The following is a 20,852-nucleotide window of genomic DNA, read 5'->3' as shown; positions in this document are numbered from 1 at the left end:
TTGAAAAGAATTCCCCTTCTATTATATCAATAACAATTTTTAACGCCTGATTTAATTCTTTACTTCATGTCAATTTAAAAAAAAATATTTCATTACTGTAATTTTAAATTCCTAATATTTTCAATTCTTATTTTATATATTTTATTGTTAAATTACAATAATTTGACTACGGTATTAGGAGTACAAACCACGAGCTTTTTATTATGTTATGTAAAAGTTTAGCTTCAGTTGTGATAAAAGGTTTCGTTAGGTGCTTTTAGACTTTACAAAAACAATCAACATTGAGTTTCATTTGTAACTTGATTATAAAGTCAATTATTTTCTGTCTGTAATTATGACCTTTTATAATTGTGATAATTACTTTTATATAGTTTTAGTTAGTGGTTTACAAATAAATAAAAATGACTAACGAGTAAAGTGAGTAGTACCGTAACAATAAGAAATAACAAAGTGTTTAAAAAAATGGATTACAGAACGAACAGAGTACGAACAAATATTTTAAAAGAATATTTTTTTTTCTCTAGAATGAAGTCATATAAAAGTACTCATATGGTTGCACTCCTTCTAAACCTGAATGTGGTATGATTTTTAATCTGATTGTATCTGTAGTCAGATAACGTTTTATATGTAAACCGATATCAGACTAATCATACAACCACGAAATATAAAAAAAAAGTATTTCATAGTCAGTGAAAATAACAGAATCATCTTTCAATAACAGAGAGTACCTTAGGGAAATCAACGTGTCTTATAAGATTCTTTAGAGTAATTTTCAGGAGAATTTGCTGAACGAACCAATTATTATTTCAGTGTCTTATGAAATTTTAAACTAAAAGTTTTTTTACTTTATTTAAATTACATGATTTACACTAATCTTTGTGTATAAATATTCAAATAAAAAAAAACCGAAACCTAATCAAATAATAAGAATTAAAACAAGCATCGATGCTGAAGATCATTCGAAATTCTTTTATGTTCCCTTTTTTTTTAATTCTTCAATTATTTTTAATTTATTTTCATGATTGGGTACACAACATTCGTTAACAGAATCATACTATGGATATGGCTTTTTTTAATGACGTTATAAATATTATAATCATATTTGATTGTATAGCTTATGGTGTTTATGTACATATAAATCTGATTCTTTGGCATTTCGATTCATCCTGCAATATTTGTTTCATGTCAAGCTTACGAATGTGTCTGCTTTTGTGTGAATCTAAACATTTCTGATATCATCAAAGAACACGCGCTAAAATAATATCAACATCAACATGTGTCAAATGTTACAAAACGATCTCAGATTTTCCTACGTAGTAAGATCCAAATGTATCCAACCTAATTTTATACTGGAAAAATATATAGCTTCGTCTTTTATAACGCCATATATCAACTCAACTCATTTCTTCCTGATTGTCTTTAAACATAACATAAGTTGAATAATATTTTCATATATTTAAAATTCATTATCGCGTTGGGATTTTCACCCTTCATTTAAAATTTAATACCTTATTTGCCACAGTACTTTTGCGTCTTTATTTTCAATTCTAGAAGAAGAAAAAATATGACCAAAGTCAATTAATAATGAAATGTATGACGCAGGTTAAATTAAAGTTCTGCGTTCAGTTAAGTAGATTATTAAAGGCACTTCTAGTTGGTTATATTGAAGTGAGCCAAACTTATTTTCTTATCTAGGCTCAAATCTTTAGACTATATAAATCGATATTGATTTTTTTTTTGTGTATTATGTTAATGTTACATTATCATGTGTTATAATCAAATATGTTTATTAACAAATTTAGTTTGTCTTTTCTACAATAGTAAATTTACCAACATCATAAAACAAGAAAGACTGGCCGACCATGTTTATTATAATGTCTTCTTATAGCTCAACGTGTAATGTATACTACTCTCGCAAATTTTACATACCTACCTAACATGTACTTGTTTCCTTTAAATAATTTATTTCCCCTAAAATGTAAAAAAAAAAGAAACATAATCAATTGCTATTCGTTTGTCATCAACCAGATTAAACAGATAAGGTGACGTTAGCTTTTTTAAGATATGCGGATATTCTAGGAATCCCTCGATATAATCATGACGTAAATCTATAATTCTTAATACTGATGTGTTTTATAACTATACAAAATTTGTATTCTCAATAACGGTTTTTTTCTTTTAAATAACCACGCTCTATGCCATCAATTTTAAACATTATTATTCGTGACAAGAAATGATTTAATGATTATTGAATTTCTAGAGTAAAAATGTCAAAATTAATAAGCCGCAATTTGGTCACGTTCGCGTTCACACGTTTATGGCGAGACGACGCTGACGATTGAGGTACTCGTGGAGTTGGAGGAGGCGAACTTGGCGCCAACAATTTTCAGGCATTTTCTAGGATTTTTTTTTTGAATACGGCATTATCAACGACTATTTTTCCCTTTATAGTTTTATACTAAATGAAATTCCGATTTTTATGTATTTAGGCTTTAAAATATAATAAAACGAGTTTTTTATACATATTCCTCATTTATTTCTTAATTATAAGTGCAAAGAATTTCATCATAATAATAAATAACTAAACTCTGGATATGACAAATTTTAACGAATATTTTAATGAAAAATATTATAATACATAATTTGGTTTGTTTTTGACTGTCAAACGATGAAACAACATTTTTTTGTATAAATGTTAAAATCGAGCCCTTACGACGGTTTTTTTTTGTACAATGACTTCAAAAATATTTCAAAAGAATTTTTATACAAAAATCCATGACAGTGCAAAATTTCACATCGATTCAATGAAGCAAAAAAGGAAGAACTTGTTATCATTTTTACACAAAGGGGTCATTGTTTAAAGCGTATACAAGAAAAGTTTAAAATAAAGCGTATAAAGTTCTTTTAGTATTCATTTTCATAAACATTTTTTTTTTTTTAAATTTTAAGTATGGAAAAAAGTTATGTAATTCGTAATATCCATTTTTAATAGAAATAGAAAATATGGAGTTGTGCATTTCTAGTAAAGAAATTGTTCAAATGGATTTATTTATTAAATTTCTAATGACCCGTGCAAAATCGATATTTATCGCGAATGGAGTTTGATCAAAAAGTAAATTTCATTATTGAAATCACTTTTTTATACTGAAAATTATATTTCTCACGAAATAGGTATTTCACCTCTTAAAGATAACAGCATTTGAAAGGAATTAAAAGAAAACAGCCATTAATAAATATGATGAAATTTCAAAATACGTATATGAACAATATAATAGTTTCTGGAAATACCTGTTCAACATTCCTAGACGATACTGAGTTACCTCCCAAATACGACGTTTTTATTTAACCTTCAATCTTCAATGATATTATCTTTAAACAAATTAAACAAAGTGAGTACAAAATTACATTTACGTTAATTTTTAATTGAGCTATGATAAAAGAATCCGTGAAAACTGCCATTTTTGGACCATAACAATGGTATTTCCATTAGGGCTACTAACGTGTAAAACATTCTCAGAAGATTTACACAGCGAACAAAATTACATCTTTTGTGTCTCTTATTTTTTCTAAGGAAAATATTTCAAGCGATAGAGTGAGAACTAAATAAACAACAAAATATTCGCTTCAAGCTTTTTCAACTCGATTAAATCTTAAGAGTACAGCGCATTGCGCTGAAATCTCTTGTGTACTCTTTCGTATACTCGAACCTATTATGTCTGCTATGAACACACTTACATACATACTCGCACTTATAATCGAATTTTTAAAGCTCAGTTTTTTACCTACTTATATTTCTTAGGGAGAAAACAAAAATTACAAGCGTCTCAGGTGCAATGTCAGCCTATAAATTAAATTAAATTTACCGAGCCTTTAAACACGTATTACGAAACATGATAAATGAAACATTTTAAGTGCTTATTTATTAATAATAATAATAAAACCCTTATCCGCACCCCAATGGTGCAAAGGGCACTGTGTCTTATAAACGCAGTGTTATCATGATCGTTTTACACATGAAGGAAAGGTGATCAGCCCTCCGCTTCAGGTACCAGTCCATGGTTATATTGAATAAATATTACAGTGAAAAAATTACTTAAATTTATTTTAACCCCCCTTGGGAATCGAACCCGGGACCTCCAGAACGGTAGCCGAGCGTGCTGACCATTACACTACGGAGGCGCACAATGCTTATTTACGCGACAATAAAAATAACAATGTTACGTAATTATATCATATAATAGTTTTTACTTGCACAAATTTCAATCATACAATCTGATGTTTGACCTCTGTGCATTTTTCTTCAATGGTGGGTAACGTGGCACAGTTAGTCACTGGATTGTGAAACTGTCGGCTAGGGTTTATATATTATTTTTTTCCCGTTTCTTTCATACTTTTTTCCGTATACTTTTTCCCCATCTACTGACAAGTCTTTTAAAATAAACGCTTCGAGAATTATTCTTTTTTTAAATAATACATAATAAAATCATCATGAAGCACGAATGTCTATTCTTTTAATTACAATTTTTTTACCACTTTTTATAAAATATATAAATGCTAAACATAATAAAAATTCAAACAACACAACGTTTTCGATAAAATCTTAACAGGATTTCAAGTAAACACCACGCCATTGGTCCAGTGACATTTCAATTTTTCGACCAATCCAAACATATTTTTTCTGAACGTCTAACGTTTATAATTATGTCGCCAAATAAATTACGATACTATTTCATGGTAATGATAACAATTTTTATGTTTAAAAAAAGCTCCATAACGGTTTTCTTTACACCAAATTTCACCTCCTTTAGTTTAAGGTAAAATTAATAATATATTTTAAATATGTACCGCAGTTTTCATTATTTAAGGCGAAATTGGATTATCAAAAAAAAAACAACTTAAAACATATTATTTTTTTTATTTTCTTTCCATTGTGAATACGTACGCGTATTTTTTCTTAACTTCACATTTAAAAAGAATCTACCATTATAAAACTCCGTCAAAATTCATGAATGTAATATGTCAGGTTTTTTTTCAACAAAGTGAAATTATGTAAATTCTTGAAATTCTATTTCACTCTTTATTGAGTTAGGTAAACATATATGTATTATGTTTATACTTACAATTACATAGAAACATATTATTTTCGTGAACTATGGAATCCAGTTACTAAATGATCTCAAAAGATATATTTTTAAATCGTAATTAAAAATTAATTCAACAGCATGAAAAAAAACCACATGTGGTCGACATTATAAGTTTTAATTGTTTTGGACACGCTGATTTAACACTTAAACATTGCATTTGAATAAATAAAATCTGTTTTTTGCTGGTAAATACTTTTATGTATTTATTATCTTCTAGATGTACCTGTACGCATTGCTGTGGCTCAGTCTGGTTAAATAGAAGAAAAGTAAAATAGAAAGCACACATTTCAAGCGATGAAAACCTTTAAATCTCTGGAACAAAAATGTAATCGAAAACATTGCAAATACTTAGTGAACAACAACAGCTCTCATGAAACAACCTATCTGCCATGAGCAATGCTTAGTATTGAGTTGCTGTAACGTTTAACAGATGGCGCTGCCATCGCAGTATAAAAATGCTTTTAAAATAATATAATAATATAATAAACATCATACCATAAATCAATAGTGCATTAAAAAATGACGCGTATTCGAATGCAACTTTGTGTCAAAATTTCACAACAATCTGTGCATTGCTTCAGGAGAATTAAGATTTTGAAAAAACAAATTTGTACTTACAAATAGATGACTGAATGGCACCTAAAATTTATATGATTGTAATTCTTCAAAAGCGATTATCAAACCCAATCTACCAACTTTAATTCATTGTTCTTTCTGGAAAACTGCATTTTCGGTTTTTTATTCGTAGCATAAATGAACAAAAATTATGGTTTTCAAAAAATATTTTTTTTGTTGCGCACGAATTCATTGAATTCTGAATCTACTCGCTTGTCGTTCTCGTCAGTCGCTCTAGAACGTAATTCGAACATGCCAATATGACTATTTTCATTTTCCATTGCTCCCTGGTCCGGTTTGTACGTGATGTAGCTTGCCGCACATTTGAATGGCTTCGACGGTTTGTGTCAGCTCGTATTCTCCTTAATATTGTAATGAACACTGTAAAACGACATGAAATCGTTTTCACAGGCAGTCAAATCCGTTACCTTGAAAATTTCACATTTTGGAATCGATTGGTTAAACTCAATTCAACAAAAATAATGACGTATAATCAATAACAAATTATATCATTTCGTCGTTGCTGGTGAGGAGATATTTTAGTTATAATTGTTTATAAAATACGTTACAAACGGTAAAATAATTGTAATAATAAATTTTGTAAGATTATGATAGAGTTGTCTGACATTTCGGCCACATATTTTTTTTTATGGTAACATATTATAACCTACTTAAATTATTATTTGATTGTGAAATTTATTAAAAGAAAACTACTTAAAAATAATTTTGAAATAGTGCAGAGAATTTATTAAGGAGGTTTAATTTTGATAAATCTTGTTCATTTAAACTATGAAAACTTTGTTACGATATATTAATAATTTTCACTGCACGTATTTTCTATGTACATAAAAACGTATTGTTTTAAAAACAAATCTCCGTGCTTTTTAAAAATTTAATTTTCAAGGTGTGGAGCAAATTTTTAAGGATGATGTGTCAAAAATTTCTTTAGAACTCTTAAATTAAGTATTATTAAGGATCATGTTGGCAAATTGTGAGATCAATCGCTTTTCATGAAAAATAGCCTTTAATCGACGAACCTGACAGGTTTACCATAATGTATTTTATTACGGATTATTTTTCACACTTTTAAGGATTTTATCTCTTAAGTCTGTCGATATTGTTGACAAGCTCCCCAGCTTGATATACACCATTTTCAGCTCAATTTTATAGTGAGTATTTCTGATGTTCATCTTTTCCGTATCGCACCATTTAAAGGAATTTAATTTTATGGTACCGTTGATGTGCAATCTGGTTGTGAGTAATAAACTTACTACAAATGTTTATCTCATAAGCTTAGAATAAAATTGATTAAATACGATCGATATTTAGACCAATTTTATTATTTATGGACATATCCACAAAACTTTAAGTAATTTTAGAACTATCATGCAATTTTTTTCCTCAAATATGAAGTTTTTGGATTAAATGATAGGCATTTCCTTCACTTTCTTAATCCAATAAAATTTCTAACTATTTTTTAAACTTATGACTTTATGACCACCTAATTAATCTCCGAAATAAGCTAAAACCTAACTGGCATTGATGATCGTTAAACTATAAGATAGTGTAAGAAATTCAATAAATAAATGTTAAAGATTTAAAAACTAAGTTAATATCGATTATCTTAATATAGGTACTTTTACATTTGTATAACGTTGGACCGTAAACGAGACTGAAAATAAGGGACTGCCTCCAATAGGAGCCATTACCCTAATGTAGTATAATGACTGTAATCATCAGTCATTATTTTTTAGTCACTCACGTATTTTTTTTTATATTTGAGGGAGTGAAATTTTAAAATTACCAGTAACGTTGGTTAAATATAATGTTAAAGTCCAAAATAAATTTTATGCTTTGTGAAAAAAAAACAGCGGGGTCAGGTCCGTTCAACGGGTTAACTCATCTTTGCTTGTATTCTTACTCTCTAATTATAATTCTTTGTTTATATATATGTATATATATATATTTATATATATATATATATATATATATATATATATATATATATATATATATATATATATATATATATATATATATATATATATATATATATATATATATATATATATATATATATATATATATATAATATATATATATATATATATATATATATATATATATATATATATATATATATATATATATATATATATATATATATATATATAAATATATTTGTATATATATATATTTATATATTTATATATATATATAAATATATATATATATATATATATATATATATATATATATTTATATATATATATATATATATATATATATATATATATATATATATATATATATATATATATATATATATAAATATATATATATATATATATATATATATATATATATATATATATATATATATATATATATATATATATATATATATATATATATATATATATATATATATAATATAAAGTATAGTGAAAACATCAAAATTAGTTATTTAATATCGGTGGTAAAACGGAAGAGGGGCACAAGTCTGTGATATACAAGCACGTTACTACACGTATCACCACATATATAATAAAATATTAGTTTAATGTCATCGCATAAAGGTGGACTAATTTAAACAAAAATTAAAAAATCGTTCAAAATTTATCAAAGTGAGAAGTAAAAAAAAAACAGAAAAAAAAAATATTTTAGTCTTGTTTATGCTGGGCTGATAAGTTACAATATCAGATATTTTATTATTATTTTATATTACAAATATAATATTACGGTGTCAGCATTAAAAATTGTTTCGCGTTAATCAATGTTAATTTTGACATCTTGAAAAATTGATTTTACAAATACCCGCCACCTGTTTAAAACTCTGACTACCCTAATCACTGGCTAGCCTTGCAATGCCAACCCTCTCCCGTCCGGATAACCACAGCTCTGTCAGCTCAATATTAATTTTCCAACTTGTTAGACGCCATCGGCATTTTTAATGTTTTAATGTTTTATCAGCAGGTAAGATAAAGGGGAAAACGCCGGGATGGAAAATGTTTTTTAATTTATCTTATAATTCATTTTACAAAATTGAGATTTTACTGCTCTCTCAGGCAGTTTCGTAGACAGGCATATATACAATCTCTCTGTTTTTAAAACCTGGAACGTGTAAATTTAAATTATGCGGACGTCGTGAAGTTTTCCGTAGACAATTTAATCTAAAAACATACCTGTAGTAACGTCTACCCTACCTACTCATTATTTGATAACATTTGCAATTTGCCCAACTTACTTTCTACAACATTTTGTTAGCCTAAAGCATTACATATCGCTCACTCCTTTCAAGAACGTCATAAATCAAAAATCGTCAATTTTCAGTTGTGCATGTTTTCAGAATGCCCAGAAAATGTACTATATCCCAGCAAAAGAGGCATATTTTTTAATCATTATTTACCCGTTACAGGGCAGAAAGTGTTGTTTTTGCATTTTGAAGAAAAGGTATTATTTAATTGTTTTTATTTAATATACTAAATATTTTTCAAATGGAGAAAAAACCTTCAGGTTTTACCTAAAAAGATCTGCTGCGCAGTAAAAAGTTCAATAAGTGGCTTGACACTTATTTTTAATACATTGTTTTATATTCTTAAACTTTAAAAACGTTCTCCTGAAAAATCAAGTATTTTGATTTATGACGTTGTTGAAAGGAGTGAGCGATATGCCCACAATAACCGTACCACGCGCCGGTTTCTTACGCCTGATTTACAGTTTATAAATGAAACATATTATGGATTGAGGAACTCACTTATTTGTTATTTATTTATATTCAATAATATCTTTACATCAATACATGCTAAATAATATAATAATATTTAGTCGCGTTCCTCCATTAAATCCTTATTTTTCACAGTTCAATGTAATAAAGAATTGAAGCTATTTCTTTAAAAACTAGTCATTTTTATATTTTTTACAATTTAGAATTTCTGATATTTAAATATCAACAATTGTATAAAAAAACGCATGACAATTGGTATATTTTTTCATTTTTATGTTATATAAATGAATAAAAATTGTTCAGTTCATTCTTTTGATGTCGCTTGTCCGGATCATTAACCCTTTCGGGAGAAAATCTAAGATCTTTAACACTTTTATTTGTAGTTTTTGATAAAGTAATTTTAATTTAAAATTATTTTAAAAAATAAAGTATTCAAACCTTTGTTTTCTGGTTTTTCTTAAATAATTATTAACGTTTTGAGTAATTCATTTAAGTAAATTAAACCATGCTTTTACGCATTCCCCGACGTTGTAATTTAATTCCTTAAGGGCACCACCACCATGAACGAATTACGAAATCACCTTTATAAATCCCACTGAATGTTGCCATTAGGCAGTGCTGCAAAATAAAAAAGGTTCTAAGTTATATGTTCTGATCATCGGACCTTCGTGCAAATAATGCCCCTAATTAAGATGTACGAGCATTTTCCCGAACTCAAGACATAATTCACATTTAAGCATGGCTTATAAAATTACGCTCTAATGTTTACATTACGATAGAAAATTACATAATCGAAAAAATAAATAATCGAAATATAATGTTTTGGGAAAAAATCAAAACTGAAAAATTCATTTTTGGTGAGCACAAAAATACTAAGTAAAAATTGCAAAGGAATTAATACTACATAAAAAATATATTGGCAACAACATCAATTTTTCTTAAATAAATGGTGCAAAAAAAGTTATCGAGATTTAAGTATGTCTCCCATATCCCAAGTAATACTTAATTTAAAAAGAATAGAGAAGTCTGGGTTTCTACAGAGATAACGGCCTATCATTTTCCAGTTTGTGTTATCAATTTACTAAACATAATTTAGGTCCTGTAAATGCTCAGATTTATTTATACTTTTCTAAATAACTAAATGATAATAATATTTTTTGACAACAACACCTCTGTGGGGTAAAATCATATGTTCGTTTAAAAAAAAATTAAATAACACCATTGAAATATCTTGAATAATAATAAAAAAAAACAAAAGAATATGGAAAATGGAATAATTACAGGGCTTTTGACCTGTCATATGCTGTTTTTTTAATGAATGTAACACACGTGTTACATTCACCATTCTACCCATGATTGACAAGCATGGGTAGAATGTCAATATCAATATCATAAATTTCATGTCACTTCTTGTTTGACTTCTCGGGAGTATCTATGGTTAGTTTGAGAAGCGGGAAAAGCGTTCGAATTAAGTTAAACCGAAAAACATCGTCGAAGTAAATACTTTGTTTTTACTTAAATCATTATCCGCCGCTGTATAACGTATAACGAAACGTATCGTTCATATTTACGCAGACACCAGTTCGTAAATGCTCGTTTTTCTGTGAGATTAAATTGTTATGGTGGAAATTTGATGCCCTACAAGCGTAATGAGATATTCCCGTTCATGCCTTATGTATGTAAATAAGAAATACTGCCCTACCAAGTGCCCATTCATTTGATGAAATCTCATAAACCTGTGATTTTATTCATAAAATAATATGCCTCATATTTCAAGGGAATTCTGTTAATAAGTGAAAATATGCATAAACAATATATATTAGTGTATTCTCAAGTTTGGGCATCAAACTGTAATTATAATGCAAAAAGTAAACATACATATTAATTTTTCAAATTGATATCTTTATTTATTTCATCAAATGCATAATTACAAATTACAACACTCTGCCTTAAGTGCGTTTTCCCGTACCGAGGGCACATTTTACAATATTTATTTAAATAATTTTAATTTTTATAAACCAAATATAATTTTCATCATAAATTCATTATAATGAAACAAAGTTGTTATGCAATAAAATATGACAATAAGCTAAAAAGTTTTGATGATTTATATTTTAACATAATATTTTTGCGTTTACTCTTGATTTGTGACCCACGGCTTAAAAGATTTAATGCCGTTTATGATAGCTCGCTCACTTTCCAGAATAATTTCTTTGTCAGATATTTTTGTTTGTTTGTTGTTAGTATAAAGAAAACTTTTCATGGACATAAAATACCCATAGTACTTTTATCATTTTCAAAATGAATTTTCCTATTAAAAAACTGCTTTACTGTTTGTGTGTAGTTAAGTTTTAGGTGTGGATTGACATTTTTCATGTAAAATAATAAAAAAAAAATCAAGTTATTAAATATCTATGTTAGGTAAAGTAAATTTACTTTTTTTTTTATTTTATATACAAAACATCAAATATTTTCATGGTAATATTTTTTTATTGAAATTAAAATAAACAACAATTATTTGTCATATAATATGAAAGTTACGTTAACATATGTATAAGAAAAATGTGAATGGTATTTCCGACAGATTAAAATAGCTGGCACATTGGCGAAAGGAAGTTATATTCATTCCTACTTTGCTTTTATAACGCGAGGAATCGTGAAGTAATTAAACTGAATTTGTTAATTAAATTCCAGCTAAATAAAATTAACGTAACGAATGTAATTCAATCCTACAGCGAATGCTTTTTGTCTTACGATGTACGTTTATACATACGAGTACATACATACATAATACATACATACGTGTAGGTTTATTATATTATACATGCATACAATAATTTACCCTTGAAATACCATAATATGTTTTTGTACAAATACATACTCGTAGGCTGAGAAATAAAAATATTTTATTAAAATACCTTATTTTCTGTCTTATAAAATATTTTCATCGAACCTTATTTGAAAATTTAAGTCTCCGACAGGTACCCACCTAGATGAAGGATACAAATGTGCGTGCACAACATCGAACATTTCTTTCATTTTTTTTGACTGTCCTCAACAGCACTCACCGATTACGCGTTATCTCATCACTAAGAATATATTATAGTAATGTATATATATATTATATATATATATATATATATATATATATATATATATATATATATATATATATATATATATATATATATATATATATATATATATATATATATATATATATATATATATATATATATATATATATATATATATATATGTGTGTATAATTTTTTGTAATTTCTGAAAAAATCAATAATCAAGTATTTACATGCGTTACCGCTTAATAAAATATAATGTAATTAAAATATATATAAAAAAAGATAAATATTTGTTATTATTATTAATACAAAATATTTCAATTTCATACTATATCTGTGAGCCAAAGCGGCCTATTATTAGAAATAGGTATCAAATTGTGGTAGAGTGGGTTCGAACCGAGAAACTCTGATTTAAGAGTCCGCGACACTAAACACGGGACCACAACCCGACACTATAACATTGTTTTAAAATCACTGTAATTTATAGTTATATTTAAATTATATAATGGATAATCACAAAGTTATTGCTTCAAATATAAATTATAAAATATAATGACTATTTCTTGTTCATAAATAAAAATACTAATGGTCTGAGTACAGTTACTTCCTGCGCCATGTATCCTTTTTACAGCTGTAAAAGTTTCAAATACAAAAAAAAATCATCCGCGTATACATATGTGTTCGTTCAGCAATTAATTTTTTAATTTTAAGTTTTTAGATAACAAGGGAAAATACTGATTTACTTCAAGTTATTATTAAAACTTTTACAAAAATCTGTTTTATCTAATTCAAATTATATTCAAATTCAAATTATATAAGTACACAAAATTCGGGATCCGCAGGCGATGTAATTGAGTAATCTCGTTGTATAATCGAACTCGGAAAATAAGTTTTAACCCTGTCGAAACTCGATTATGGTTTACGAAAAAAAAATCAAATAAATTGATTTCTGATTATGTTAAACCCACTCAGCAAGTTTTAAAATTTCGTAGATATGTAACCGAACAGATAAATTTGCACTAACCATTTTCATACTTTATAAAAGGATTTTCGTTTGCTTTCGGCAAAAAAAAATACCGACAGTAATCTCAGGTTATAAACATTTATTTAACATATGTTTTAGAAACAGTATTAAAACTTTACTAGACACGTATTTACTAAATACACGTAAACATTTAAACAGAGGTCATTTTTTACATACACAGTTGCAACTAAAATGCGATTGTTCATTATCGAATAAATATATTGTTTGTCCATTTTATGGGTGTAAGAAAAAATTATTTTGTGTTACCCAAAAAGTCACTTTGTAAATTTTATATATTTTTATAAAATTATATTAATAGTGAGGATCGTAGGCGGGTGTGGTATACATCCAGTAAAAAATAATGGGTTAAAAACAATCTTTTAAAATAAAAAAAACGAGATTGATGTTTCTTAGACAATAGTTTTTAATTGTATGTCTCTACATACGCCTCTGCGTACGTTGCATTTTATTTTCAGGAAAATGATGTCCAATTTTATATAAAAAAATCACAGTTTCCCATGTATGTCAGGATGTTTATAAAAAAAAATTGAAATACTACTTCGGGTAGAAGATGTCCGTATTATTCAATGAGGGCAGAAGGGTTTTATGCTCGTTAAATTCCTGAATGTGAGATCATATGACAAAGTATTTTTATCAAATTCTATTTTGGGCAATAATATGCGAGGGCGATTTGGTGATTGAGAAGTCATATTATCACACTTCTATGACGCCATGCAAATATGTATTGACATATATGAACCAATTTAGAAACCTTGTTCTTGAATCACTAGAATTTCACTAGAGACATCTATTGGTGAGATGTAAAGAAGCTTTTTACTAAGCAGAAACTCTTATATTAGTATGTGAGGTCCGAATCCTGGATTATAATCACACACATCTCTAGTGAAATTATAATGATTCACGAACAAGGTTTCTAAATTGGTTCATATATATAGAACTTCCAAGAATTTGAGTACTGTGGTTGTCAATAATGGGTAGAATTGGTGAATGTGTTGACATGTTGACGGCTGGATAACAAAGTACCATAAGTATTTATTATATAATGGTGGAAACGGGAAGTGATGTGCAGAGTCGTCTCTTATTGCTACACCCATGCAAAGTAGAGCTTGCTAATAAAATTAATTCTGCTCCATAAGGATGAACCTAACGCACGGAAACCGAATGTAGGTTACTCATTTAAATGTAAATAGGTTACTAATGTACATGTTTACATAGAAATCACTTTCGATGCATGTAAATGTGTATATTTGTATAATATTTAGACCGTATGAGGATACCCGGTAATGAATGAATGCTCCTGTTGGTCAAATTAACAAGTGTGTTTTATTTCGTTCGTGGAATCAAACAAAAATCGAATAAACAGCCTTTTACCATTTCGATGGAATCCCATCAGGAAATGGCAATAAAAATACGTTGAATTTGTTTATGATGTCTCAAAACACATAGTGAAATTGCATAAATGAGAATATTGTATTGGTGTTTACAGGACTTTCGACCTGTCATTGTTTGGCTTGTGTGATCACTTTATGTTGCATTTTTGGAATATAAATTTGTACGCACTAAACAATATTGGTTAATTCTACTAGTATAAATAAAATTGGTTGTAATTATACTAATGAGCATCCAAAACCAAAAACATTTTCCTACGAAAAATCTTTTTGAAAAAAAAACACAATAAATGTGAAAAGTTTTTGAATTATCTCTGTAAATAATAAAGAATCATTTTAACCTAGGGATAAGTCTTAAATCCTATGTACATTTAATACTATCGAGCTAGTATCATAATAGATTCACTACTCCATGTTTTTTATATGTTATTTTTATATATTTTATATCAGATCCGATGGAAAATCCAATATACCTACATGATTTTTTAATGAATAATTAGTAAGTTTCTAAACTAAAGTAAATATATATATATACAATATATATATATATATATATATATATATATATATATATATATATATATATATATATATATATATATATATATATATATATATATATATATATATATATATATATATATATATATATATATATATATATACATATATATATTATTCAAATAATATTGTTTCTCCAAACAGTTCCATGAAATATCCATCTTGAACCTGAATATTATTCCAAATTACGTCTTTACTTACTCGAACTAACAAAGCACTTGTTATTATGAGAAAGCGCTTAGAAACCCGAGATCCTTAATATTAGGAGTCTAGTACAGTCCTTACTTTCACCCTTAATTACAGGTTCCATTACAAGTATTAAGTGAGAGTATTGTAAATTATTCATGGATTACTGGCTTCAGATAAAATGCAAGTGATCGTTTTCAGCTTCGTACAAAAATAGAGAATTAGATCAACTGAGGAATATTGCTTTAGAATTCATTCGTCTTCTTTATAAATTTTTAAATATTTATATATATATATATATATATATATATATATATATATATATATATATATATATATATATATATATATATATATATATATATATATATATATATATATATATATATATATATATATATATATATATATATATATATATATATATATATATATATATATATATATATATATATATATATATATATATATATATATATATATATATATATATATATATATATATATATATATATATATATATATATATATATATATATATATATATATATATATATATATATATATATATATATATATATATATATATATATATATATATATATATATACATATAAACATATTTACATATATATGTCTGAAAGAAAATTTAATGCTTACCGCCCCGTTCTTTTGCTCCACCCTTATTTCTTGGATAATAGTTATTGTTCTCAATCATTTTCATTTTTCTCTTTTACTGGGGGAGGGTTTTACCTTTCTCCATCAATAAATCTATTTTACTGGACTGAAAAGATAATAAGGTTTAACATCAAATTGTTTGAAACGACCTCGTTAACTTTTTTTCTTTGTCTTTTCCCGATTCGAGCTTTTAATGCACAATACTAACCACTGTATTGGATTGATGTAGCTTTATATTTATCTTATCATTTCACGTAATGTTTTTTTCTTCAGATCAAGTCATTATTATTTATATCTACATTTCACGCTTAAATAAACAAAATACTCCTTTCTTTTTAGTCAAACTACAGTGGTTGGAATGCAACCAATAACTCGTTAATTGATTACTCCTTTCATTAAAATTTATCCTGCCAATTATCGCGCACAATGTCATTTTCTCATTGATTTTACACTGAAAAATGGTCAATTTAATCCTAGTACCTAAAATATTTTGATATTTCACCTTAAAAAGTACACCTTCTCTGATAATCTTCGAGAAACGTCTCAAACATTTCTATATATCCTTAGCATCTTATATCTCCATTATATTACTCTCCGATAACATAATCTGCTATGATAACTATAGGTTTGTATACGTATATTAAATGAATTAAAATCTTATTTTCAAAATAAAGTACATTGTAAAATATTGTACGTACTTCATAAATATACGTTTGCATTTTACTTCATTATTTTAAATTCTCATCCATTTATAGTTTCATGAACCTGAACTATTCCCTTCGTCTAATCGACGTTATAAAATAAATGAATGAAGGTGATTGAGAGCAAAGGGTTAATAGCTTGATTGTTATATGGGAAACGAAATAGAAAAGGAATAATATGTAGGAAAAAGAGAATAGCAGCAATTACCCGGGCAGGGTTGCACACCAGTATTGGTTTCGAAATTACGTTATACTAAGCTTAATTTTTTATATGGTTATCATGTAATACTAAGCATTAAACATATATTTTTAATCAATGCCAGCGGTCTAAATACTTCATACTAAACCTCTAAACAAATGCGGGTCTTCTCAAATGGAATACAGAACGGACGGAGTAATGCCATTACGCCGGGAAGTGGGGCGAGCAATGGTCACGACTATTCAGAGCTATTTCAATAGGAAACTTCCATTTACATCCGACAGTCCTACGCTCACAGGATCTAGGCCTTGATCTCTGAATAGTGCTTGGAATAATTCTATCATAATTAGTCCACAATATTATCCATTTACGGATATACGCTCCTTTGACTTTGATAATTGGAACCGGCCATTGATAATGTATTTGCAGGCGATTTCTTATTATTTGACCAATTATGTTTTTTAATTATTAATATCATTTTTCACGTTGATGTAACTGAAAACAAGTGACATTCTTAAAATATGACGATATACCCAAACAACAAAATCAACAGCGTATTTTATTTTGCTTATATAGCTTACATATTTACACCAAACCAAATCAAAGAAGAAGAATATATGTTCCATAAAATAAATACCTATTTGTGTAGAAATGTATATGATGATAATGTAAAAATACATACGTACACATACATCAAAAATCCATTAAGCAGTCTAATAGCAATCCTGTAACATATGTTAAACATTATGTTTGTACGAAATAATAAATAAAGTAATATTTAGAGGCCTAATGACTAATACGATCATTTGTATTATTTATTCAATACATCACATTTTACATCGGCCGTGGCTAATCCTATAAAACTAATGCGTATTAATGAACATCAAGAATTTTCCATTAAGTCGTGATTTATATTTTAATTCACACAACGCAATACAAAAAAGCAATATCCTTAAATTACACGATATTTTATAAAAATAATTTATTTGGAGTCGAATAGCCTCAAAGTAAACACGTTTCTTTCGTTCCTATAACTCGTACAAAATGCAGAAAAACATGCCTGTTAAATTTAAAATGACTTTTAGTCAAAGAATATACAAAGTGGTCCAACGGTTATCTTTTATATGTGCACAGACTTCTTTCCACGGAATGAAATATATCGTAAAAAAAGACATCAAATGGTACATGAAGTCTATCTGGATAGTCGTGATACTTCTCAGTGTCATCGGGCTTTATAAACTGATGATCGCTTCAATATTGGCGCTACAAGAACAGTCAATTAGTTTCACTCTGGAGACAACGCATCTGGGATGGAATACTACGTTTCCTTCCATCACTGTGTGTGAACTGTACAACAGCGAAAAAGTTTGGAATATCGGTAAAGAGGTATATGGCGAAGATCGAAATAAATATATTACCGGTTATTTGGGGGAAATTGCATTTTATGATGGTACTTGCTACAACTGTTTAGATAAAGTCACAGACTATCCGACGAATTACAATCAAATTATAGATAAATTTAGAGCAAAATGCGAAGATATTTTAAAGGAGTGTTCGTGGAATGGAATTAATTTCGATTGTTGTTCGGAGTTTTTACCCATTAATACGGAGTACGGACTATGTTATTCGTTCAACTCCAAGCACACTAAGAGCGCTGTCGAATCAGATTTAAAAGTTTCCAGCCAAAAGAAAGGTTTAGGCAGAGTACACGTATTAGCTGCTGAGGATTATGAAGCTTTTATTCACCCACCCGAGGATGTTCCCTACATAAACAGTGAACCGGAAATGAAAGCCACCGTTCTTCAAGGGACCAAAGCGTCCATTATGATTTCAATAGTAGAAGTCACAAATAATCCCGAAGTCGAATTTGTAGATCCGACAGTTCGGATGTGTAGATTTCCCTCGGAGAAGTATGAAGATTTGACAGCCTACTCTGTGTATAGTTTTTCCAGTTGCATTATACAGTGTCGTATTAACGCTCAGTTGAAAGCGTGCAATTGCACTCATCACCTGATGCCGCCTATTTACAGCGATCATTTCTGCGATATAAATGGTTTAAAGTGCCTCAACGATTATTACGACGCTGTCATTTCTTCGGCCGATAGTGAAGAGTCGGCAACGCCAGATTCACTATGCCAATGCCAACCAGCCTGCAATGAACCGGAATATTCTCTGGTGGAGTTCTACGCACACCATGTTCCCAGTGCGCAGAATGAGAGTCGGGCTAGTTTCTTATTGCGAAGTTTGCCAACCCTGAGGTACAACCGGCAGGTAATGAGGACTGGACTAGATCTTGTGGTCGCAATAGGTAACGCGTTCGGACTCTTTTTCGGTGCGTCCGTTTTAAGCTTTGGGGAATTTTTCTATTTTCTTTTTGTGAAGAGATGGACAGAGTAACATATTACACGAGAAAAAAAATATCTACCATATATTACGTATTGAAAAATCTTATTAACTGTTTACCATAAGCGTTTCTCTTAATTACACCTAGATGACATTTGATAAAGAACTAATAATAATTTATTGATATTTTGCAGAACAGAATTTTAAGAAGTGTTTACTAATATTGTATTATTTGCTCTTATAATAAGATGGTTCTTTTAATATTTTTACCTTTTTGATACGCCTCTTGCAGACATTCACCAATAAATGAAATACAATATAATGCAATGTGCAATTATAAAATAAATTATAAAATTTAATTGTAAGATTCCAGCTATAGCTAGTTAAATCGCATGATTTACTCATTTTATTGTACTAAATAAAAACTTATGTTAATAACTTTAAAGATTAAGGTAAAATATATTTTTTGATTATAAATTAAAATTTATTGTTCACTTTTGGCTATATTGTATGTTTCACAATAATGGCAGAAATACATATAATTGCAAATATTTACTCTTTTCTCGATGTATCCATACCAGAAAATGTTTTTTTATAATTATAATAATATGACAGATGGATTTTTAAAAAAAATATATAGTTCAGTACCTACTTATATCGTAACCATGATTCTTCCCACATAATTTAATTTTTCTTAATTAAAAAATATGTAAAAGTTACAAATAAATATTTTTTAATAAATAAACAATCTTTTTCTTCTTCTTCTTCATGAGCCCTCTGACCTCCACTGCTGGACATAAACCTCATCCCTTTCTTTCCATTTCCTCCGATTGGTTGCTGCTTGCAGCTAGTTTAAAAATTAAAAATAAAAGTAAAACTGGCTGCAAATTAACAATATGCATTTTAAAATGTTTTTTTTATTATAAAAAATATTTTTACCGGCCAATAATAATTTTAATTTCTTTACTAGAAAGACCTTATTTTCTTATTTATTTTACAAAAATTAAACGAGTGTCATCAAAACTACATTATAGTTTTACGTGTGCGTATCCAAACAACACTGAAATATTTAGTTACATAATTTGTAACCAAGTAATATATAATAATAATAAGTTATACATTTGCATATACGTACAGTCTCACATTTAAGATTAATCTAACGAAATTTAAAAATGCACTTACGAG

General features: G+C 27.8%; 2 protein-coding genes across 5 annotated transcripts in view; both read left to right on the top strand.

Moving 5' to 3' along the window:
- Positions 1–20,852, top strand: part of Stacl (SH3 and cysteine-rich domain-containing protein) — a 136,109-nt gene that overhangs the window by 43,002 nt on the left and 72,255 nt on the right. The gene's annotated exons all lie outside the window — the stretch shown is intronic.
- On the top strand, positions 16,840–19,721 carry LOC148305781 (sodium channel protein Nach-like). The gene has a single exon (XM_088266143.1). The coding sequence runs from the start codon at positions 18,369–18,371 to the stop codon at positions 19,719–19,721; it is 1,353 nt and encodes a 450-aa protein (XP_088122269.1). The 5' UTR covers positions 16,840–18,368.

This window comes from Brachycentrus maculatus, unplaced genomic scaffold (assembly GCF_059751285.1).
Source record: "Brachycentrus maculatus isolate JH-2025_06_01 unplaced genomic scaffold, ASM5975128v1 h1tg000262l, whole genome shotgun sequence".
Classification (NCBI taxonomy): Eukaryota; Metazoa; Arthropoda; class Insecta; order Trichoptera; family Brachycentridae; genus Brachycentrus; species Brachycentrus maculatus.
Note: the sequence above shows the minus strand (reverse complement) of the source record. Positions and strands in the feature narration are given on the sequence as shown.

Coding starts and splice junctions, on each gene's coding strand:
- LOC148305781 (XM_088266143.1), top strand. CDS start 18,369: ATGCAGAAAAACATGCCTGTTAAATTTAAAATGACTTTTAGTCAAAGA.